Source organism: Pseudopodoces humilis, chromosome 20 (assembly GCF_049639895.1).
Source record: "Pseudopodoces humilis isolate 2021_Gansu_Grassland_sample_001 chromosome 20, ASM4963989v1, whole genome shotgun sequence".
Classification (NCBI taxonomy): Eukaryota; Metazoa; Chordata; class Aves; order Passeriformes; family Paridae; genus Pseudopodoces; species Pseudopodoces humilis.
The window spans coordinates 7,872,561-7,897,876 of record NC_142219.1 but is presented as its reverse complement, the minus strand read 5'-3'; the positions used below and the strand labels follow the sequence as shown (position 1 = coordinate 7,897,876).

The following is a 25,316-nucleotide window of genomic DNA, read 5'->3' as shown; positions in this document are numbered from 1 at the left end:
TGCCAGAATATTTCACTGCGGTGATCTAGAACTCCTAATGACTTCTGGATGATACTTTCTTCTGTAAACAGCCAAGTTTTCTTTTCAGAATAAGAACGTATTCATAATTACTTATTTCAGAAAAGCTCCATCTTAGTTTGGGTTTTGGCACAAAAATCCAAAGCAATTTTCTGAGAGAAGAAAAAAAGTCTCATCTATTTAATTTCTGTTGTAGTCCAAACCAGATTGTACCGTAGGATTCCGTGTGTTTCTTGCCTTGCCATCCGTTCTGGGGCTGAAGGGCCTTTGGCAGGATACCGCCTCCAGTGGAGCAGGTGGTGCCCAGGAATGCCAAGAGGGGCAGGCACAGCCTCTGTGCCAGGTCCCAGCTACAGAAGGAGAGCTCCAGGGGTGCACTGCCATTAGCACAGACCTTGGGTAGTTGGTTTGTCTGGGTGAGGTCAGGCTTTGTAACACTTTCGTGGAGTGTGTATTAAATTCTTGCTCACTTTTTTTCCTCTTAGCACTTGATTTGTTGGATAAAATGTTGACCTTTAATCCTCATAAGCGGATTGAAGTGGAGCAAGCTTTAGCCCATCCATATCTGGAGCAGTATTATGATCCAAGTGATGAGGTAAAGATGTTGTTAAAATGTAAACATTGATAAAATGATACAGCTGATTATTTTCTACTTTAGTTTAAGGGTAGTGTTTCTAGTGTACTAATGGAGTTGAAGAACAAATTGCATCAATTTACCAAAATGTGTATTTCTCACTTTAGTGCAACACTTAGGAGATGCCACACAATAAATAGATATTAAGGTGCCCTCCCTCTCCAGAAAATGGAGATTCTCAGCTCATGTGAGGCCTGGTTTCATAATGTCTGAGGTAAAGGAGGAGAATGACTGTGTTTGCCATCAGATTAAAAATCCGGAATCAGAACTGGCTATAGTTCAGGTAAAATTCTGAGGAGATTCCTGGCTCCTTTTTGTAAAGAAATAGGGGAGGAGGAAATAAGCTAGTTTTCCTTAAGGGCCAGATATGTTTATTCCAAGAAATAAAAATGTTTAAGATAACTTTTTTTCCTTCACATAGATTTGAGCCTCAAATAAATATTTCAACTTGTGGTTTGGATTTGCCTAGCCACTTACTGTGGTTGATATAAAATTTGGTAAACTAATACATAAAGCTCACATAGGACTAATAGGGGGAGTTCTGCCTTGAAGACTGCTCAGCGTTGGATATTTTTGTGAAAGACATTTTCAGATTTTTTTCCCCATCCATAAAAGGACTGCATGAAATTCAACAGCACAGTAACATTAAAGTAATCATATTTCTTTGTATCATTAAGCCTGTAGCTGAAGCACCCTTCAAGTTTGATATGGAGTTGGATGACTTGCCGAAGGAAAAGCTGAAAGAATTGATTTTTGAGGAAACTGCAAGATTCCAGCCAGGATACCGATCTTAAATCGTGCATAGGTAAAGTCACAGCAATAGGGGACACTCAGGCAAGGGGCACATTTGGGACTTGGGTGCTGCTGGTGAAATGTAGGACTTGCCTTTCCGAGTGCCCAGTAATTTCCTGTCCAAGGACTTGACCTCAGTCCTGTCCTGTTTCTGAGGAGTTTCTGTTTGCCCACAGCATTGAAGTGTCCACATGGAACCCAGGCACCTGTCCGAGGTGCTTACCTTGTTTGTAGTTTGCATTTAGGGAATAAGAATTGCATTTCAATAGTGCTGCTTAGAATAAAAGCAATGGTAACACTTTGAAATGCAAATTTTATTGAAAAAAACATTTTAAGGGGCAATGTTCTTCATATATTACAGATACATAATTTTATCATATGGCTTCAAACGCATTTAGAAAAAACTCCTCCTAAATGTAATGTACAAAGGAGAAATCTCTTAAACTATTTCAAAGGAAAAAACCCTTTTTTTCACCTGAAACTTTAGTATGACCTATCTTTAGTTTTAAGTAGCTCCCAAATAGTGTAAGTAAATAAGAATAAGTATTTAACTAGTCATAAATTAATTATAACTAATCTTCCTAGCATTTTGATGGTCTGAAAGTTTAATTTAAAATGAAATATACTGATATTCACTGACTCTGACTTCTTTTTTTTTTAAATCTATTAACTTAATTGGTCTTCTTGTACCACAAGGCTTACAAGTCTCAGGAGTTTCATACCAAATTGGCCAAACACTGATTTGATTGGAGTACCTGTGAAACTTCTGTGATACTAATAGGGGAAAATATCAAAGTTTTATGAGTGGAAAGGAAAAACAAGCCAAAGGCAACAGGCTGCCCTAGGCTGCCTGGTTTGTGCTCTCTGCTCTCGTCCCTCAGAGCAGCATTCTGCAGTCACTGCTTTGTGTGGGCAGTTACAGCGGGAAGGTGAAATTTTGACCCAGGGCACTTCCTTGCTGTCAGAAATCAACGGCTCTGCTGGCAGTATGCAAGAGCTTTGTGGCTTTGCTATAAACAATAATTTTTCTGCACTAAAAAATGTGATTTCAGTTTCTGCATTGCATATACCCCCAGGTTTTCATTTAATGATGAATTAATAGGAAAGAAAAAGAAAAAAAAGTGGGGGAAATGTAAAAATACAGTTTTTACTTTAATAGGATAACTGCTGTTGCCACTGGCTTGAATATTTAGGTGTATAGAACCTCACAAATTAACAAATTTCAATTTTTTCAAATACTGCATTTTGTTTATTTAAACTTGCTAGGTGATATTGGAACTGTTGTAGTAATTAAAAGGTAGGGAAATCTGAGGTTCACACACTGGTTCTATAAGTTTGCATTGTTAGTAGATCAGACCTGGGACACAGTAACTGGCTGGTGTTAATGTCCTACCCATGTTTTCTGTGTGAGAGCACAGCTGTGACTGTACACATGGTGGAAGAAAGTTACATAAATTTTTAGGAGCAAGATGAAGCCTGGTCCTAACAGGCTGTAATCTCAAGGAAGGGCAGCAAGTGGTTACTGCTGTGGTAAATCATAGTTCGTGATCTCTTGCTTCCCTCTTTGCCCAGGCCATACTTACCTAGGTTGTGTTAGGGATTAAGGGATAAAAAGATTAGGGATAAAGATATCAGTGATCCATTGCTAGCAGAAATTTCTGGTTTGATAAAAATGCTACTATGCAGAGTTGATTTGGCCAGCACAATATTGAAATTGAAATATTGTACTTAGCTTGACAAGGATATGCTGGCAATTTGTCCAAGTCATTTGTGGTTAGGATTGCCAGCTATGCCACAGCACAGCAGTTTAAACATAGCTGCTTCACATCCTAGTGAGGGCCAGTCCCCAGGAGCTGGCTTCAAATGCACAGTAATGCGTCCTGCTGTGCATTCCTGTTCCCCTGCACACTCCCCCCTGTGCTTTACCAGCCAGCTTTTCTCACTGGGCTGTTTCTCCAGATTCAAAGTGTCCCCTGCGCTGTGGGTTTTGGAATTGAGAAGCAACATGAAAATAACAGATTTTTGGGTTCAGACAAACAATGTACTTCATTGACTAGTTATGTTTAATCTTCCTAATACTTTATATTTTAATTTCAATTAATATTTAATTTTAATTTAAGAATTACTAGTTTAAAATTTCTCCAGATTCTTTTTTAACATCTGTAGATCCTGCTGGCTGTGGCTCATGGTAAACACGGTGTGCACAGAAATAGGAAAGGGCTTGTTTTAAAAGATGGTGTTAAACTTCCTTCACTGAAATATATCTCTGCTCTCTTTTGTAGGACAAGGACTTAAAGGACTGGGCATGCTCAAACGTTGCTGTTCCTCTTCCCAGTTCTTTATTGTTGGTCATGTCTTGTGGCCTCTCTCAGCTTATCCACTAACTCCTTTGAGCCATTCAGGAGGGCAGTTCCTGGTAGTTTTGGCTTTTCATGCTTTCGATGAATCTTTTAAGCCTGAAGAATTGTAATTGACACTCCTATGCGTAATGCCCATTGTTGACCTGTTGCAGTACTGTACTGTACGTGCACCTACTGCTGCCCGTGTTTTAACTGCTTGCTTTCTGGTTTGAAAGATGCAGTGGTTCCTTTCACTCCTGGATCAATATCCAAGAAGAGAGTTCATTAACTTGTAAGACGTTTACACCATGAACTATGTTTTTTCTGACTTTACTGAAGTCGCTGGCATTTTTTTTTTAGAAAAGCTACTATTCAGGGCACTTTAAGTCAGTGACATCCCAGATTTTTTTTGCACGTCCTTTTTAAATAGAAATGGTTGGTTAGCATCCAGCAGAGTGTACCATTATGCTATGGATTGCAGCATAAGTTGTGTTCATGTTAATCTTGCTTATGCACTTGTTTGGGTGTCCTGTGCTGTACATACAGGTATTCTATCCAGTGTAAGAGCCACATAGGAGCCCAACTTAACTGAACTCATCTAAGAAACATTTTTCCATGTATTGACAAAATTTGTACTTTTTTTCTCCCTGCTTTTTCTAAGAGAGATCATTTAAAGTTTACCCACGTTGGAGGCATAGTACTCCCAAAGTTCCTACCATGCAGTAGTGTCTGTACGGCCTGTGCAAAGGCGAGGTGGCAGCTGCAGCTGCTGTTTGCTCCCTGAGTGCTGGAAGGGTTAACACAGACCACGATGGCACCATGACCCCATGGCCAGTGCTTTTCCTGGGCAAGGCAGCCGTACCTGGTGGCAAGCAAGAAACCAAAATATGATGTTAATTAACTCAGTCTGCATCCTGCATACCAATGAAATGCTTCAAATGAGGATTGATAGTTTTGACATTTGAATCTAATCACTGACATTCAGATTCTTGCAGAGAGGAACACTGCATCTTCAAATGAGAAAGTTTGATTTCACTTTTGCTCCTACAGCATGTCAGCATCTCAAGTTCATTTCTTGCAACCTACACTATGGTGATTTGTAATCAAGCCTCCATGAGCTCGTGACATGAAGTACTGTTCTGTTGTCAAGTACTATCAAACTTTTCTGATAATGCTGAGTTAGGACAACCAAACAAAGCTAGCACTAAATAACATTTAAAATTGTATACCTTTTAATGATCTTTTCAAGTATTTGTTACTGAAATTGTATAATGTGGAGTTTACTAGGTGTTATGTTCCAGTGCAGTGCCTCCTTTTCTTTCCCCACTGCTCTCTGTGGTGAGAAATTTGCCTTGTTTAAAATAATTACTGTGCCCTCGCATGACTGTTAAAGCTTTCTGTGCAAAGATGATTGTCTAAGTGCCACATGCCTATGATTGAGAAAAAAAAATAATCTATTGTTACCTCTGAGTTGTGTTCAACTGAAATGCTATTCAACAAATAACTTAGGAAAAATAGTTCTATTTTTAGCTTTTCATATCTCTGCTGTCTTTTTCTCATTTTATTTTGGCAGCAGTGAAGAATGGATTGTATAAAGACTGCTTGCTAATATGAACAAAATGCACTTGTAATTCCTGGAAATAAATTTAAATCTTATATCTTCACATTAACATTAAGAATTAGTTTTTGGTTTCCTCTTGGGTAATGTCTATGAATGGAAATCAGGTTCAGTTGCTACTGTAGTACATAAGGATGCTGGCTGGTTAATAACTCCAGGCTTCCTCATACCACTTAGTCTGCTCTTCAGAGAAATCTAGAAAGCCATTAACTTAGACTCCAGTAGATAAGGGTGCTTACAAGATTCCATTTCAAAATTTTCTTTTTCCTATAGTTTAAGTGTTAGTCTGCCAGAATTAATTTTTAATAAGCAAGGGTTCATCATTAAAGGGCATTTTCTATTAGGAAGTTCCTGTGGTACATAAGTCTCTGTTGTGGGGAACAAATTTGGAGCATTGTCAGGACACTGCACAAGTGATCATGGAATCGTTGTATGGAACCTATGCTAAAAACATTTCTATAGAAGAAATATGCACTTGACTGTTGATACCAGTGTAGAAATTTCTCTTGACCTTTCTACACATCTTTACCAAAATGCTTTTCTCACTCAGTTTTGAAAAGTTGAAATATTTCTAGAATCTCTGCTACTTGCATGATCATCATTACAACAGGAATCATTTTTGGCATGATTGGAAAGATGACTGTTACTGAAATTAGTTTGTAACACCTCAGTTTTAATTTATTAAGGAAGAACTTCGGCAGCTTACTTCACCCTTCTCTTTCCCAATTATTTTCTTTTAATAATTTCTTTAATTTGGGATGTTTGGGGAGGTGTAGACATACCCTTGCATCCTGTCTCTGTGAGTGAGAAGCCGAGGGTTTGCTTTACCTAATGTCTGGTGCTTTTGGGCTTTCTTCATTAGCTACTTTTGCTGAATCAAATTGGCATCCATTGGGATCCATAATAACCACATTAATCAATCTTTTACTGAATTCAGTAAACATTGTTGGGTTGAATTTGTTGATGCGTCAAATGCTGAAGCATGATTTTTTATTTTTTTTTATTTTTTTTTTTGGATCAGATTTTGAAAATAGTTGAAAGAAGGTGCCTCTAACAACACTGTGTTAGGTCAGTTATTTCATAGTTTTACATTGGGTTCTTTATGCAGTTTTTATATTTTAGAGCAGAGAACAGCAACTCTTAAAAGTAGCATGCATATTTCATGGTAAAGATGCTTTGGGAATAAGGAATGTAAACAGTTCACTGTCAAAAACATTCCAACCTTACTAAAGAAAAATATGCAAACACAAAATTCTCATGGATGCTTTGGCAAACAAGCGTCTGACTCTGCTGTCCTGCCTGTGGCCAGACTCTTCCTCACCCCTGACACCAGAGCTGGGCCGCCTGCGCCGGGAGCTTCCGGGAGTGGCAGTGGGGACAGAACTCAGCAGTGGCCAAACAAAACCTGAGGAGCTGAGCAGGGCTTTCCTTGCAGAATGAGAGAAAGAAAAACCTGTTGTTGCTGCCCACTGTAATATGCTATGATATATTTATACCATGTCGAAGTTGTTTGCTGAGCAACTGTACTATAGATTTAAACTTTATTAATATATATTTGCTTATGTTAGTGTAGTTTATATAGTCCTTGGTTATTGATAAATTTATTGTGTTGTTACAGCACAGTGATATGGTATAAATATAGGTCTATACATACACACCATATACTTATGAATTTGGTCCCTTGCATAGTACTTTTATATTTGTACAGCAATGTCTTCAAGCAATCCCAGATTTTAGGGGAAATATTTTTGTAAATGCAGTGGTTTAAACAAAAAAGTCCAAACAATCCTTTTACTAAGTTTTAAATACATTTGTGGTTCAAAATGGTTAGTTAACAATTAAAATCAAGACACTAAATTAGTGAAAAGTGCACATTAGTAAAGTGAAGCTTACAGTGGTTCTTGTAGCATGTGCTGTGATCAAACCAAGTAACACATCGGCGGAAATGTAAAAGTTGGACTACATGTGTAAATCTAGAACAAATTTCTAAAGGTTGCAGCTGGTTTACTTACTATTGTTGCCTTTTCTTGTGTTGTATCAGTGTAGAGCACTCTTAAAATACTCAAACTGCTTTGTCTTTGCTTTGTACTGTTGGTGCCTTCTTAGTCATGTACCCCACAAGTCCTGCATAGCTAATTTAGTTAATGGTAAGTTTAAAATAAAAAAGCAAAGGAAGATTTTATAAAAAATAAATAAATCATTTTCTGTATGTTCTTATTCATTGTAACAATTAAACATTTATATTGTGACAGATTTGTGATTTGGTTAATCTGTATAGATCAATTGTAAGTAGCAAAGGTTTATATTTCGTCTTATTCTTTTGATGTTGTAAACGTTTGTGATTTTCTTTTTTAAATCAGGTAACTTAATGTTCTGTTTTGTTTTTGACATCTGAATCTTGTAAAAACAAATGCAAAGAAAATCATTAAATTGTGTCCCTGTATTACCAAACCAGCATAGTTCCGTGCATGTCTAGAACTGGGACTTTGCTTTGCCCTGAGCTGGTCCGTTGGCTGATCCAAAACTGCCCCTCCTTGGAAGTGCACGGGGAGCAGCCTGCAGGCAAGAGCTGTAACTGCTCAAGGTGTGTGTGCCCCTGTGTAACTGTACCAGCTTGGAATTAAATTAGGGAAGTCATAAAAAAAAAAAAAACAAACCCACAGATGAGCTTTCTTTATAGACAGGCAGAAATGTTTTATCTTCGGTGTGAGAAAATGACGAAATCTTGACCTGCTGAGTGATGCAAATCAATTTCAGTGTATCTGATGGTTCATGGGCTTTTTTGACACTCTTTAATGGATATTCGTATTGCACGGTTCCCATGAAATCTTGAAAATTACTTGCATGATCCTTAGAAACCAAACGTTTTCATTTCAATATAAAAAGGTTCTTCTCCAACCAGGGGTTGGAACTGTGGGATTTCTGGGAGCAGTGTAAGTTCACATCACTGTCATGGACTTTTAATTCTTCTTCAAAGAACTGAGCTCTTAAAAGGTGTAGCTGGATAATGGCAGCTAAAAACTTCTCTAATTAATATGAAAAGGCAAAAAATGTGACCTGAAACTAAAGAAAGCTTAAGCATAATTGAGAGGTCTGTAACAGCTCTGAGAACTGGCTTGTAAAAATTCATCTCGCATTCCCCTCCTTGGCTTTCACTGCAGGGTACAGATTTCTTCCCCCCGCAAGAATAATACAGAATTTAATTTTCACCATGTTTCTATGTGTTCTTACATTTTGTTGGCTGTGGCTGTTCCTCTGGCAGAAGGTATGTTCATTGTAGCATGTGCTTCAGGGTGGGACCTCAAGGTACAACTGTACAGCTGCTTGGCTCCAGGAAGGTTTTGACAAGCAACTGATTGACTCAAGGTTGCTGTGATCCTTATTTCAGAGGGATTAGTTTGAAATATTCCCCAGAACTGGCTGTAAGTTCTCCATCTATAAGCTTCAGGTGTAGTGGGCACTCCTGAGCTGTTATGCACACAGGTCAGGGTGGAGGTTCCAGTGAGCACCCCCAGGTGCTGAGCAGATGCTGCACTCACATACTCAGGAAGGCTGGCACAGAGCTGCTTTTGAGTACAAGCCATGTTTTTTGAAAGAGATTAATGTAGGTCTGATGGTATCAAGCTGTGTAGAACTCTGACCCAGGACTTTGAAGACCAAAGATAATTTTGTGTTGCGCGTGTTTCATCTTCAGTTATCCTTTCTACTAAATAGCATATATGTAACACTGAAAAGCTTAAAAAAACCCAAAAAAACATTGCAGGTACGTAGGAAACTCACAAACGTTGTCACATTGACACATGCTGTGTCTGTTGGTGGTTACTTTGCTCCGATGTGTCTCTCCACACGAGTCCAGGTAGCTTCAGAAGGAGTTCTAGAGCCTCAAGTCTGCTTCCAAAGGCAACTTCGGTGTGTCTGCTGAATACCACCCTGGTGTCAGAGGTGTTCACATCCCCATCAGAAAGGCGGCCCCACTCAGGAGCTGTTTCTGTGAAGCCTCATCTTGGGACTTGAATGTGAGAACTGTTCTGTAACCCCTCTGTCTTTTCCCTGTAATTTGTAAATTACACGGGTGACTTTCCTTCACGTGTTTTCTAAAACTGCCTTTTTTTTTCAGTATGTCTTGCTACTGGCAATTTACTTCTCTCTGTTTAAACTGAAGTCTAAACAAGTTCCAGTTGTTACAAAAAAAATCTTTATGGGATTTGTCAGCTTTCTGATGGTAAACAGCAGATTATTGATCCTGTTAAACTGGTGTACCTTGTGAATACTGGAACCTTCCTGCAACTTCTCTAAAGCTGCGTCTTGTTTTCATGCACAGAGCCCATTTTTCCTGAAGTTCCTTCTCTTTCCAGCTAATTAATTAGTGTGGTAGAGAAATGTGTGATCCTTCTAGCTTAGTACAGAGGCAGCTTGTTTGTACCTGAAGGCTGAAGAGAGGAGACTTGAAGTCTTCCTTTGCCAATTTCCCTGAAACAAGCAAGAAATACCTTGCCAGGGTCTTGGGTTTGCAGTGTTTTCTCACCTAAAAAGACAGTAATAAAAATACTTGATCTCTCTTGCCAGTCTGTGAGTTTGTGTGCACTCAGCTGTTGGCTGCTGCCTGCCCCCTGTCTCCTTGCCTTGCTGCTTGCACTGGCCTGACCTTTGATCTGAGTTCCTCTTCCAGCGACTGCTCTTCCTCAGGGGTTTACACTTTCCATGTTGGGATCTTTCTCTAAAGTCCCTTGTCTGCTCTGGCTTGATGACTTCATTCCTTTGCTTCTTACTTTTCCTTACCTTGCATGTTTGTAGATTCCTGCAGTCTCACAGCTCCGCTTTTATTTGCTTCTTTCATTTTTTGCCTGTAGAGCTGAGCCAAGAACACAGCTATGTTTCACAGAGCTGGGCCTGGGTACAGGCAGCTGACCCCGGAGCCCTGGGATAAAACCGAGATAGCGCAGAGCAGCTCCAGCCCTGGGATGGCACCAGCAGTGCAGGGATCCCTTATTCCACCTTGTGAGTTTAATTCTGACCTTGAACACATAGCTTAGAAATAATGGAAGGTGTTAATCTCTATCTGTGATGTGTGATCTATGTATGAAAATTCAGGCTTTTTAGCAAAAAAACTCCAACAAACCCAAAGCTGTAAGAGATTCTGCAGAATTTTTTAAAATTTGCTATTACTAAGAGACTTGAGATGCACCTTTTAGGGGGGTTGTTTGTTTATTTGTTTTTGTTGGTTTGTTGCTTGTGATATTTTGTAACATCCAAGACTAAATGGCTTGCTGTGAACATCTTTTTCTGCCTTAAAACTGCAAATGCAAAAATGCTGAATATTTAGAATTTTGGCTTGTGACTCACTGAACTGATGATACCACAAGAGAGCTGGAACATTTTTTAGTCAAGCCTTTCTCCTAAGTCATCTTTAATTTTGATACTAGTACTAAAAAGGAAATTTGGACTAAAAAATCCTTTTTTTTGTTCCTGGAAGTGTTAAAACTCACAGAAATTCTAATTTACAGTTGAGGCACCACAGACTGAAGAGTTCAAACTTTAGACTTCTTTAATGCATTCTGTGTTTTTTAAAAACTTTTTGTTAGTTTTTGTACACATACATACTTTTGCAGGCTTTCTGAGTAGGTTTGCACAGGTGTGGAGGGGAAACAAACTTGCAGGCCAGTTTTCCCACTCAGAAATATTTCAGTGGGTGTTGTGCAGTCACTGTAGCTCTGTGTTTTGATTCTGTTTGCCTTTGTGCAGTATAAGCGCAGCACTCCAGACAAAAGTGGGGATTGAAAACAAAACCGTTTCTTAATCATTCTGTTGTAGCTAAACTTAATATAAACTTGGATTTGAGGATATGCTTGGTATTTTGGAAGAACTGTGTTAAGCTGTTTTTACAGCTGACTTGGTGACATTTCTGTAAGTAAAATATGCTGTTGTTCCAGCATGGCAAAGGTCTGCATAATTCATGTGCTCAACTTAATCACTGGTTTTCTTCTTGTGACAATAAATGGCATTGTACCAAAAGCAATATATCCTGTGTGTAGTTAGTAGTGGAAATAATTATTACTGTGCAGCTTGTATTTTCATTGTCTTTGCAGCCACTAGCATGGATTGTGTGCACTGACAGTTGCTCCAGGCTATTAAAGACGTCTGGGGGGAAAACCAAGTCCTGAATAACACTTGTTTGCTTTCTGGAAGCTGCTGCTGTACTTTGAAGCAGAAAAGGGTTGCAGCTGGTGCTGCATTAAGCTTATTTTCTTCTGAGTCTTGTCATCAGAATACATCTAAGTCTAGTGTGTTTCTCCACATTTGCTCCTCCACATTGTTCCTCTTGAGAAAGGCCCAGGCTCAACACCAGCATCATTAGAGCCAAGGATGATAAGAGAGCAGAAGGGCTTTTTTCTCTGCTTGGTTTTGGGATTCTGCTAAACTGTACTCAGCTTTAGAGCACGGCACTGTAAAAGGACTTGTGGAATGCTGCAACTGGCTTTGCTCACCAACTACTTAAGACCATGTAAGACCTCACAGGCAATATGCAATGCTTGGGAACTCTCTAGTCATAAGTTGCGTTCCCTCCTGCCCCCCAGTAGCAATTCTGCACTACTGTCTCTGCAAATAAACCAGCCCTGGTAAGTCCCTTCAAAGGGAAGCTTTGGGTTTCATTTCTGGGTGTTCAAAAGGGCAAGTTATTAAGACAGTTTTCTTCCTATCACTTGCATTTGACTGCTAGTGTAGTACTCATTATACTAAACCATCACTGTACAAAAAATTTCATGCTGTAGAAATAAGAGGGCTGAAGAGCTTGTTCTTCTCAACATATATTCCTTCTCACTTTCTAAGTCTGTAGAGAAATAACCTACTTTCAGTTATAGCTAAATAGCCTTTCTGCATTCTCTGTGCGCATTTTTCTCTGCTGCCTCCTACTCTTCTTAGATGTGACTTATTTTACTGCTAATGGTGTTATAAAAACTGTAGTACTACAGGTGTCACATGGTAACTTGTAAATAAAATTACTGTAAACGCACAATCAAGTTATTTGTGGTGCTGCTCTGTACTTGTGGGACACGGCCTTAGCTGTCAATCCTCACTGCACTTCCCTGGAGGATCACTTGGAAATTATAAAGGCTACGCCTGTACCTTGTATGAGGAACCTTTTGCTGACCAGCCTCCACAGCAATCTGGTCCTTTTAACAAGTTCCAGGCAACTCTAGCATTTATTCCTAGGCAGGAACGTGGCTGCATTATTTACCAGCTGACAGCAAATCAACCCTTCTGTCAGACTGATCGTCAGTGGAGCAACAATAGTTTCATGTAAATACCTCTGACAATTTGAATAGCAAGTACAGAACACAGGATTATTTACAGTGGGAAGCTGATGAGGAAGCTGTTGCTGGGGCGTTGTGTCCTTGGAGCCTGTTACTGTGTTTCCTGTCCAAGTGAGAGAGGGGCGGAAAAGAGCGGAAGAGGTCTGAGCTGTGTGGAGAACACAAAGTGCTGTGTTTTAGTTCAAAATCCAGATGCGCTGCTCTGCTGCGCTCTCTGCGGGTGTCGAGGCTGGTGCTGGAGCAGCAGAGCCTGCGTGGCTGTGCTGGAGCAGATAAAATTTAAGGGCTTTCATGTCTTTTCTTTGGAGGGGGGTAAATATTAAATACTACTAGGAAATAATTCAGATGGCTGAATTTTCTGCAGTGCTGAAGAGAGAAGCAGCTTGTAATTCCTGACTACCTGAGGCTTCAGTCAGCTGTCTTTTATGTATGCAGGGAAGAACTCATTTTTGAGATGACAATATTTCTGCTTCCCAACTGCTTTTGTAATTCTTCACTGTTTTCTTCCCTTTAAATGTCCTTCCCTGCAACTGTTCCATACGGTCTTTGGGAGCCTGACTCTTTCAAAGGTATTTAAGTGAATTAAGAGACAAATACCAAATGGAAATATTTATCTGGAAACAATTTCACTTAACATGGATCAAACAGTTTCTCAGAGCAGGAACTTGTAGCCTTTTACGAGAAGGGGTAATAGAATTTATTTACAACAAGCATATTAAACTAAACACTTAGCTCAAAGAATATATACAAATATAATCCTTTTCAGAATAAAATGGCATTTCTGTAATAGCTACTGAATTAAATCTCTGGGGGAAAAAGGAGACTAGAAAACAAAAATATCTCCTAATCAATGTGCTTGAATGAATGAAATTTGTCTGAAGGTGGTGATTATAATCCAGGTGGGTATGGTGGGTAGGGAGGTGGGCACCAACGATGAAGCCCATGGCATTTCTTGTATAAATATTTCTATCTGCAAATTTCCAGACTCCTCATCAAACAAAGGTAGCAATTAATTAAGCAGGAGAGTCTATTTCAGCTCTTAAGGTGTTCATTTCAGGATATTCGGGAATTATCTTGGCATTCACTTGCACTAAGAATGGATTCATGATGACATGTTTGTGTTCTATTACTGAAATTTTGCATGTGTATATTTTGGTATTACTTGAGTGTATGAATCATTTGACTATCTGGTAATTTTCACCGTGAAAAGAAGTGTGATTGCCTTTCAGTGATCTGTCTTGCTCCTGCTTGCTAACTGTGCTAGATTTTGGAGCAGGGGGCGTGAAGCCTTCCATGCCCTGGAATAAAATAATCTTCAGGTAAATTAGTAAAAATTATAAACTCTTTGTATGGCCTGTTTAGGAATAATAAATACATCTGTACACCTTTGCACCTACTCAGGCAGTAAAGAGCTAACTAATTTCTGAAAAGCTTGAGGGAAACAGAGAACGTAAACCCAGCTGATGCTCTCTTCCTATGAGCACAGTTCCTCCTGCTGGAGACTACACCAAGGGCTATCAGCTTCCAGGGCTTGGTGATCAGCAGCTGCTACAATACTCCTGGGTGGGTTTTCCAATGCCATGTCGGTTTTCTTAAACCACCCCAAATCTGGATTCACCCAGTGGCCAGTCTCCCTCAGGAGGTAATGGGCACAGCCAGAGATGTCCTGTCTGGTATCTTCTTGCAATGATTTTGTTTCCATTTGTTGTCTTCTGCAATTATTTATTTTCTTGTTGTTTTACTGTTCTCTTTAGTCCTCTTACACTTTAAAGGCTGTGCTGGGGTCAGATGAATGCCTGGCCTTCCTGGATAACAGGCAGTCCATCTCAAGAGCTTCTGTAATCCAGTGCCATTAGATGTAGCTGTTACAGGTAGCCGAGCTCCTGAAGGCAACCATAGAAAAATTCTGTTGGAAGGAACCTCTGAAGGTGACCTGGCCCAACACCCACTGGCAGTGCAGATGTGGTCACCTGGACACCTCTGGACTGCACAGGGCTGAAGAGGCCCTGCTCAAGGGAGCGGAGAAGTAGATCTTTAGGTCATACTTGCTAATACCCATATACTGCTAAGCTTTGCAGTTTTTAAGAAATACAGTGATCAAGACAGAGCTTTAGGCATGGAATTTATCCTTTAATCACTTTCACCCCTACTTCAGTCACCTTGGGTGTAGGGTATAAAGGGGGCCCTCACATCCTTTTTTCTGTTTTGACTGGAAGACATTGGCAGCAAAGGATGATCCTCGTTTGCACAGAGCCTTCAGCTGCCACAGAGATGTGAGGGCTGAGCCTCTCCTTGCTGCACAGGCTGTCCTTCCTGGCACCACCTCAGTTCATGCTGTTCCTGCTCCCAGGCTGAGCTTTCATTCTTGTCCCACCTTGCACACTTCAGGTACTGGATTTTAAATATTTTCTACAAATCAAACCCCATTTTGTGTAATGTTTGCTATTCATTGTCCATGGGTCAAATTTTTCAGTAATGGTGATCTAGTCTCCAGAAAGCAAAAATAACAGAGATAAAACCGGCCCTAGAAATGATGTAATGACACTTTTTATTCAGCCTCGTAGTAGAAACCTTGCCTTAGTTAAAATGCAGATAAAAGCTTTCGAAGGAAATGAGAAAGCGCAACCGTGGCTCAGAGCTCTGTGCTGCAAAGCGCTCCTGCCAAGCCCGGTGCTGCCGAGCTGTCGGGATGGTCTCGGCTGTGCTCGTGCCATCTGCTGGGGCAAAGCTGCCATGAACTGCGTTATACAAACAAAAACCTTGCTGACGGCAGTCAACCGCGATCATTAAAAAGCATAATTTATAACAATATCCAGCCTGTCTAGAAAAATATATAAATCATCTAGATTTAGAGCTCCAGTGTTTATCAAAGGCTAACCTAGTGACAGGGTACAATACAAACATATCTCTGAAACTGTAAATGAATAATTTCTATTTTTTTGTGGTATGTTTGAGACTTCTTTTGTTTTGGGTTTGGTTATTTGTTTAGTTGTGTTATTTTAAAGCAGTCTCAGTCTCACAGTGGGTGTATAGTATGACTGGTCAAGGCAGTAGAAATGAGGATTTAAAGACAATTTTGTTGCGTGGGACTGATTTGATCATTCTTCCTTTTTTCCTGTTTCTGGTGTAGGTCCAAGAAAATGCAACCACTTACCAAAAAAAGCACACCACCGTGCTAGGGAATGAAGCACAGAAGCAAGGTGAGGCATTGGGAACTTAATATGAATATTAATGATTATGATTATGCTAATGCTAGTTATGATTGTCAAACTTTGTACAATCTGTTCTTCTCGTCTCTGTTCCCATCCACCCATTCCATACATCCTGGCAGAAGTATCAAAAGAGTAATTCAAGATACAGGATTGAGAGAACAGTATTATAGCTTGTAACATGAAAAATTAACTTCACCCGCCTGTGGCTGTGTTTTATACCCCCAGCTAAGATGACACATTTCTCTCTTGTAACAATATCCAAGGGGTTGCAGAATCTTGTTTGTAGCAGCAGCGAAGTGTTTTACAGGAAGTCTCTGGATACTGATGCTCAGGGGATTTTGCTGGTTCCAAGAGCTTTTCTCTCAGTTTCTATGCCCTGCTTTGTACCTGCTCAGTTAATGTCTGCTCTGCTCTATAATTCTTTAGCTCACACAAGAGTAAGTATCAGTTTGCTGATCAAATGTGAGTTATGTTGACTTGGCCTTGTGTGCTCCTGCCAGAGCAGCTGGTTTGGTTGTGTCCTGTGCCCCCTGAGCCATCCAGAGGTCTCAAGTGACTTTTTTAAGAACCTAAAAGTTTGAGATACCCTAGAAAGGCACTAGAATGTGAATATTTCTGGCAGAACAGGGGCTTCTCAAGGATACCAGGGAATACAAAAACAAAATCTAGGATGCAAAATGAGTTTCAGAAAAGCACAGGAGAAAGACACCTCCTGTGACAGTTCCTTTGCATGGTATGCCAGCATCGGCACTGCTTTTCTGGAATATAATGCAGAGAAGGATGTTGCAGACTGTAACCCCCAGCTTGATCCACCTGAGCACTGGCCTCTCCAGAACATAGATACCAGCTGAGATGGCGTTGCAATATTTGCATTTCACCCCTCTGTTACCAGACAACAGTTCCGCATGTTCGGCACACTGCGGAACACAAAGCAGTAGCGTTACCTCTGCCTTCATTCTAAGTAATTGTTATTACATTCTATGACACAAGCCCAGTAACTTTTATGTGTAGTGCTGGATGCTGCTGTCGCGAGCAGATGTAAGTCTTTTATAGATTCCTCCCACCCTTGTTCCAGTCATTTCAACACTGATCATGCTCTGGTTGCAGCAGCCTGGCCATCCTGTTCTTCTCCTGTGCTGCCTCCCTGCAAGCTGCAGCAGTGCCAGTGCCAGGCTCAGCAAACATTCTGACAGCCATGTCAGTGCCAGAGCAGAACAGAGAGAGCATTCAGCAGCTGTATGGCACAGCACAGAGCACAGTAGGTGTGTACCGTGTGCAAAGTGCCTCCTGACCAAGTGACACACATAATGCAAAGATTTTTTTCTTGGTACAAAATCTAGCAAGGAATCCTTCACATGAAACTGCAGTACAGCTCTGAGCAGATTTGCTTCATGGAATGGGTATGATGTACAGCAGAGAGGGTGAGACTTTGACACTATTAACTCACTGTAGCAGTCTTGCAAACCTGTATTTATTTTCAGATTTCTGAGCATGTCTGCAGGGGATACAAAATGGAGTTTTAGATATGGAATGTTTTCCAGCTTGGCAGCTACATTACAAGGTAAAGCTGCTTTGTCCCTCATGCCTGGATATCATGGATGCTTTGTATGACACAGCCAGAGAGACTGTTCTTGCCATGCATATTTTGCTGGGGCTTGTAACTCCTTGGAAACAGGCACTTTCTTTGTTTCCATATTGTATAGATCACGGGATATGTCTTTCATATTAACACTGCCAAAATATAGGTGCAGCCAGTCTTATTCTGCCTTGTATCCAGTAACCAACCCTCTACCAGTTTCTGCAATGGTAATTTGTATTCTCTTGATCTCTGCAATCTTGCAACTGTGGCAATCTTTAGAGATTAATGCCCTTTCTACTGTGCCTGTTAGAAGCTCTATCCTGCAACACACAAGCTGATGCACAACAGAACAGAACATCCAGCACGCCCTGGCAGCTCACTGCCTTCCTGCTGCCAACACTGAAGGTGCTAAAAGTGAACTGTTTACTTTTCTGCAGTCTGAAGAAAATACCTAGTTGTGCTATACACCAAAACATGAATTTACATAAGTGGGACATAAAGCAGGCACTAGCTGAGCCATGTGCTCAGTGAGCTGGGGTGTTGGCAGCCTTCTGTAATTCCTGCTGTGTGTTTTATCCTTTTCTATTGAGTTTATGGTTTGGGTGGTTGAGCAGTAAAATTGAGGCACTTACTGAACACAATTCGGGGATGGCAGGAAAAGGTTAATTGAAAGGTATCTGCTTTTTTCTTCCATTCAAATGCTAGGATTTTGTTTAATGACAACCACTTGAAAAAATATTTGTTTTAGGAAAAAAGAATGCTGCCAAAATAAACAACACTGCTGTGTGTTTATGTTTTGGTAGAAACTCGAGGCCATTCATGAAGGTAAATGGTGAAATGCTTTACTGACCACAGCAAGTTAATAATGAACAGCAACATTAGTGCAGGTTGGTGTCAAAAAGTGCTGGTATTTGCTTGTCCTCTGTCTGCCTGGCTGAGGCTTCTCTGACAGTAAGCAGGAGGATGTAACCAAATACTGTGATTGGCAGTGCTACACAGGGAAACCAGCAATGCTTGCTTGGGCTAATCTTGTCTCCCCATTTCTCTATTACCAGAAACATTTGAGCCATTTGTCCTAAAAGTTATAAAGTTCACACACTTATTTATCAATATTTATGTAAGAATGATGGCAAGAAGGGCCAGCCTGTTACAAAGAATTAGTGCAGGTTCAGCCACAAGATGGAGCCAGTACAGTACCAGGCACACTTTCCCTGTGGGACAAAGTGTTGGGCTGTTTTGTCTCTCCTTCAGCAGTTTTAATAGGATTGTTCACTTCTCAGTTACTGAGATAGCCTTGGAGAAAATAAAAATCAGAAATGTCTAGTATTTAGGGTACAGAAATCAGATATAGCTTGTTCCAACCTACAAATGAAATGTACAGGTTATCTGATCACAAAACATAAAAATCAGTGATGCTTTTTCTTGAGTCTAAAAAAACCTAGTCTTTAGATTCAGTTGCATTCTCCAGGGGTTTATGGAATTAAATGACCTAAGGGGAAAAAAGAAGGAAAGATTAAGAGGAGGGAAAAATTACAGGGTGGCAAAAAAGGCCTTTGAGTTAACCTTACGGAATCAGGTGTACCAATACAAGTCATAAATCAGCAGAGGCAGCTCTAGCAGTTGCCACAGTGAATTGAAAAACCCCAGTGTGAAGAGCAGGAAGACAGGGAGTGCTTTGTATGTTCTCCTTCCAGCAATCTTTGTAGACACTTTTTAGATAAGTTACTAAAAAGAATATGTGGCAAGTGTCAAGTTACAGTGTACAACCCTGTACTCTGATAGTCACAGAAAATCTATGTTTTTCTTGTTAATACTGTTCTTCTCTTCAGTCTCCTTCTCATTCAATTTCAAAGTTACACTAGACTCACATTAATTACAATAAAAGCTTTTATTTTTGTCGTTCTCAGAAAATTTCCATGGCCGACATTACTCTTTACTTTGTATATTTATCTCAACATTGCAAAAAAGAAACAGCTCTTTAATATCTGTCTTCATATAATTCCAGAGAATAATTTGATGCCCTGTTGCACTTTGCCCTGTAAACAATAGGCTGGCTACCATAGGAAGTCAATCCTAATCAAAATCTGTTTTAATTTTTCCTGCAGTATTGCTTTGCTATGGAAATCTGTAAGTCATCTCTGAAACAAAATGAAATTCACTTTCTGTGGAAAACTCCAGGTGACCTGCTGGTCATTCCTGGTAACAGATGTCTTATGTATGTGGCCAAGCTTTTAATTTGTGTGGTATGTCTAGCCTGAGTCACAAGAAAACACTAACAAGTTGAAAATGTTTTTACTATCAAATAGCTGACTTTCCGTTTGCTTGCTCCTTAGACGATATTCCTGGTTTTGAAGTGGGAACAGCAATTCTGAAATGTCTGTGAGGATCCCAATGAAAAATCAGTTGAATTGGCAATTAATTGCACAGATAGATATGATCATCTGACATCTGTCTGTACAGGAAAAGGACAGTCCCATGCTTGAATCCACTGCTGGAATCCACAGTTCAAGAAACCATTTGATACCTTGGAAAAGGATCTGAGAATAGGTACAGAAACAACTTAGAAATTGAAAAATGTGCTTTATCAAACACTGTTATTTAAAAGGATGCTCTCATGTCTACATACAATCCTACTGTTCCTTCCATCTTACAGAGGCAGAGGAAACAGCAGCTGAAAGGTAAAATTAAACACATTCAAGGGAGAAATAAGATATACATATCTGTCAATGAGAGTAATTAATGACTAGAACAAGGAATTTGTAGAGACAGGATGTTCTAAAGCATGTTTCCCTAAGGGATGTTCTGGTTTAAATGACAAGTAGTATCACCAGTCACATGGCTTCTGTCCCACAGTTAGTTGTACCACATGATTACAATAATCCTCTGGCTCTATTTATCTGTGAAATGACAGAATATGCTTGTGCTGGATGCCCTAATCTGGGCAGGATAGAAAATGAAGATGGAAATATAAGTCTGGGTTTTAAGATGAGAAACACATCTCTTAGAAGAAAGGAAAAAAAAGGAAACTGAACAATCCCAACATAGAAAAAGCTTGAATCCCTCCCTCTAGCCAACTATATATGTTTTTATATATGTTTTGCATATATAGGCAAGCATATGCAGAATGTGTTTATACAAAACATGTATCAACAGAAATTTAATCTCTGCTTTTCTATGGCTCACAAAACACAGGTTTAACTTCCCAGATAAGCAACAGCTGGCCAACAGTCAGCCAAGGAGTTGATAGCTGCATGAAATAGATGACAATCCTACATTAGGGTGGAGTTTCTAACATGTATGTTATACATTGAAAAGCTTATGTAGTTCTCTTTATTCTGCTACCTTTTCCTTTTCCCTCAGAAAAACACATCTTCTCCTTTCTCTTCTGCTAATTACAGACAATCCCTGCTAGAATCTGATTTTGTGATTTAAATGCTATGGTACTCATCAAGCGCAATTAATTTCTACGTGTTGTTGTGCTGGTTTACTGTGTTGCCACTCCTGTTTGCATGCTAAATATTCCACTGTACTGTGTAATTTGCTTACCAGGAGTGAACAGCTGGAAAACTGATGGTGTTGTTTCCAGTCTCCCAGTAAAGTGCAGTCTGCTCCTTGACTACAGTCGCAATGTTTCATGCTGGAGGCACAGCCTCCCTCCCTCTCTGCACGCAGAATCACACAGCCACTATCAGGGAGGGGTTAGAACAGTTCAGTCTTTTCAGACTCTGGAGATGATCTAGACATCACCCCTTGCAAAGGAGCTTGAGAGAGCTTAAAAGAACTACTGCTTCTCTTTCAGAGATGAGGGGGAAGTTACAGAACTAACAGAGAGGATCGGTGAATCCTGCCATTCTAGAGGTTGTAATTTATTGTGCCAGATATAAACACAAATGGAACAGTTACAAATTCTCCCATTACAAAAACAGTGTTGCAAGTTTTAGAGAGACACACAGGTATATATATACACCACAATTTTCATTTCTGCTCTTGAGTCTCTTGACAGACTTTCACAAAGCCAACAACCAAAGCCATAAGGAGAAGGAGACACAAGCAGGTTTCCCCACTTACACAGCCTGGATACAGTCCCTGCAGTTGCCTCTGCTTTTGAGGACAGACAAAACTTCATCTCTCACAGCTTGGTTAGTAGAAAAACCAAATTTCAACAATAAATACAGCTGTCACTTATTATTAATGAAAATCACTATTTTCATTACTGTGCTTATAGCATGATGATTCTTTTGTGGGCCTTATGTTTTTGTTTAAAGACCAAAAGAAGTATAAAGCAAAACTCAACTCTTACTGTTCTCATGTAGAGAAAAGTCTAGATTTTCTACTGAAAGTTGATATTAAAATACTAAAAAAAGAAATTCAGGGGGAAAAGATAATAAGATTTAACCTAGCTACTAAAGCGTGCTGATGCTTGAAGGGCATGTGTGCTGGCTAATTCCCTAGTGAACCTCTCTGCTCTAGGTAGGACACTTATATACCTGTCTGTCTGAATATTAGAAGAGTTTAATTAACATCTGGGTTTGCTATTTCAAAAGTCACACAAGAGATAAAGTAGATCTTCCACAGTGATGGTGGGCATAAGCAGAGCAATTCAGATTTTGCAGATGACAAATTGCCCTCCAGTGGTGTGTATTTCAGCCCTCTGGTAGAGAGAACATATATCCTCCTAAATTAGGTATCTGGAGCTCTGGGTGATTCTGACTTTTTTCCACATCACATCCATTTATATGTATATGAGCAGATGTCTACATCACATAAAAATCACGATACAGATTTGTCTGATTCATAGCCCCCAAACAAATTCTTCTGCCTATTCTCCACTTGAGGAAAGCTTTCAGGATAGCTGATCACATCGCTTGATATTCTGTGATCCACTGAAGATGCAGCCTCACTGCATCTTTTCAGGGTTTGCAGGTTTTATGTTGGCATAAGTGGTACAATTTAATAGTTGTATTGATTTCAGAAAGCATCCCAAATGAAAGGATACTGATTTATTTGTTCACCTGAAATACCTCCCTACACAGGCAGTTCCAGACAGTAATTAAAATACACTGTGACAAATACCAGTATAACTTATGACCTAACAAAAAGCTGGTTTACAATTAATGCATAATATTGCATTTTCATATTATATAATCAGAAGTTTGATATTAATTTTGTCAGTTATTTCTATATCACACTCTTTAGACCAGCTGCTTCCATGTCTCAAGAAAAAAGATGCATTTTCCTTTTCCTTGGAGAACTTTGGAGAATGCAGTGTTGCAAACCTGAGTAAACTGAGAACACAAGATCAGATTTTTTGGGTTTTTTTTACTAAGCTTGCATTTATGGCAAGCATATAGGAAATTAGTTAAATTATTTTTTTTAGAAAATTAGTTTTTCCTTCTTTCAGTGCTTTTCTTGCAGCTAACACAAAGAATCTAGAGTTTGAAATTCTAAGACAAATTGATTTTTTAAATTTGGTTAAAGTCTCCAGACTTTTGAGACTTAACATATACTGAAGAAGCAAAGGAAGTAATGATCCAGACATTGAGATGCAATACAAACATTTTTCTTCCATGCATTTAAAGTTATTTCATTGTCTCAGCCGCTGACTACATGCAGTGCCCTCAAGTACATCGTGTTATATTGGAGGTTCATTTGTACAAGCAACCTTAACCTGCTACCACTGACTACATCCTTGACATGTCTTTATCTTAAAAAAAAAAAAAAAAAGAAAGAGAAAAGGATGAAAGGATGGTATCTAACAGTGCAGCTTGTGTATTTGTTACTAGGGAAACAAACAGCCAAGAGAAAGAAACCCTCAGTGTCCTTGTCATTTGGATCTTTCAGTGAGAAGCAGAGCTTGTGTTAAAACAATGGAAACACTGTTCAGCTTTCAGGATCCTTTGCTGTCCTTGCTGAATGACAGACACTTCTTTCTCCCCCTTGTCCATCTTGTCATTTCTGAAAAGGAGAGTCATTTCTACATTCCACACTGGATTGTTGGTTGTTTTTCTATTCATCTTGTAAGCTTTAATCCCTGGTTCTGTGTAACCTGGTCAGTTCCTAACACCTAAACCAAGATCACAGCAGGTCTCTTGAGGTAAATAGAAGAGAGAATCCTGATGCTGTGTTCAAACCCATAGAAAAGCAGACACAGCAGCACTAAGTGTCAGGTTTGTGTTACTTTGAGTTTGTACTGAATCAGAGCATCATCTGGACTTCAGAGAGTGTGAGGAGTACGGCAGCAGTTGCTGCACTCCAGCATGGGGAGCCATGCAGCCCTGAAGGCCTGTGCAAGTGTGACATCATTGCCTTGGAGGGCTGGGGGCTCTGGGTTGTGTGGGATCTTTGCCGCCAGTTCCAGTGAACCAGGGAGATGCCAGGCCATGTAAGTCATGACTGACACCTCTGGTTTCAGTCAGTCGAGAGGTGTCAGTCACGGCTTTGCTGGACTGACACCTCCCTGTGTGGGCTGGGAGGACAGTTCAGAGGTCAACATTGTTTGTACAGTGACTTTCTGCTCATTGCTAAATATGCACTGTATCAGATTACATCATGAAATTTCTCTATCAAACTATACTACATCCCTGCTTCTTTTTCTGTTCCAGTTATTATCTTGTTCATCTTTAGCATTTGCCTCATCTAACTCATCTTCTGGGAACTGAATTAGGAAACTGGATTTGGTGCACTCTGAAGTGTAGCTAAGTAAATCCAAAGGATTATCACCTTTCTCCTGTTTTTACAAGACGACAGCTACCAACACCAGAGCTGGAGAGATGATGGGAAAATTGCAATAAAAGCCCTACTGGAAATAATCTCACAGATTTTTGTGTCCTGCTGTTTCAACAAAGCATATTTCTTCTTTACTGTGCAAATGTGGCTTTTTTTGTAATATTCAAGACAAGACTGGCTGTTAATTTGTCATTAAGGAAGAAGAATATGACAAAACCCCCACATAAACATGTGAATTATATTAAAAATTGGATAGGCAGAATAAAATCAACTAGCACGTGGTTTATTGATCATAGCCACTAGCTGAATTGTAATGGATTCCTTCTCTCTAGTGTTCCACAAAGTACCAAAGCCCCTTGGGTAAAGAAAACAAACCACATGGTAAAGATTAGGGTAAAAAGAAAACTGTGTCAGGACTGGCAAGGAGAGGAAGCGACTAACATGTTATTGATGGTGTGTGTGCATAGCATGACAGCAGAGCCCTGCCTGCGGGCAGTGTAAATGACAACTTCGTCACAGGCTCCAGCAGTTCGTGTCCCTACACTCTGTCCGTGGAAATAAGAAGGGTACAGCCAAAATAAACCAGGGGGTGGCTTTTATTGACTTTTTAAAGAAAAACACGATCATTGCCAACACGCCTCAAATACTTGGGAAACTACTTGTATGTGAATTGTATTTTGGCTCCCCAATGTTGAAAATTGTTCTTTTACACCATAGATTTTTTTCTCTAATAAGCCATGGGCTTTTCCCAAACTCCTTCTCTGGAATCAAGTGCTCAAACCGATTATCCTTGTCATTCAGCCTCTAACTGGCCTTCCTTTCCTTATTGTTTTTTCTACAGCACTTAAGTTTTACCAGACCGGTGCCACCTCCCAGGGTTTTACTAATTACTGCAGAAAAGCGGAGGACAAATACTTTCTGGTGTGAAAACGCGCTCTGAGCAATCCGACATAGACGATTGCAGCGCTTTCACGTGGAAACCACACCCGGAGAGGAAACCGTAAACCGGGCCGGCTGCTTCGCCAGGGGCTTCATTACCTCGCGTTCGTTCCGTTCCTGCTCCCGTCCCGCCGCTGCTCCCCTCA

General features: G+C 40.0%; 1 protein-coding gene across 1 annotated transcript in view; it reads left to right on the top strand.

Moving 5' to 3' along the window:
• Nucleotides 1-7,852, top strand: part of MAPK1 (mitogen-activated protein kinase 1) — a 33,955-nt gene extending 26,103 nt beyond the window's left edge. Inside the window, exons 7-9 of the mRNA XM_005524385.3 lie at nucleotides 504-613; nucleotides 1,330-1,457; nucleotides 3,727-7,852. Of these exons, the coding sequence (XP_005524442.1) occupies nucleotides 504-613; nucleotides 1,330-1,446 (227 nt within the window). The 3' untranslated portion in view covers nucleotides 1,447-1,457; nucleotides 3,727-7,852. The remainder of the gene's footprint in view (nucleotides 1-503; nucleotides 614-1,329; nucleotides 1,458-3,726) is intronic.
• The last annotated feature ends 17,464 nt before the right edge of the window (nucleotides 7,853-25,316 follow it).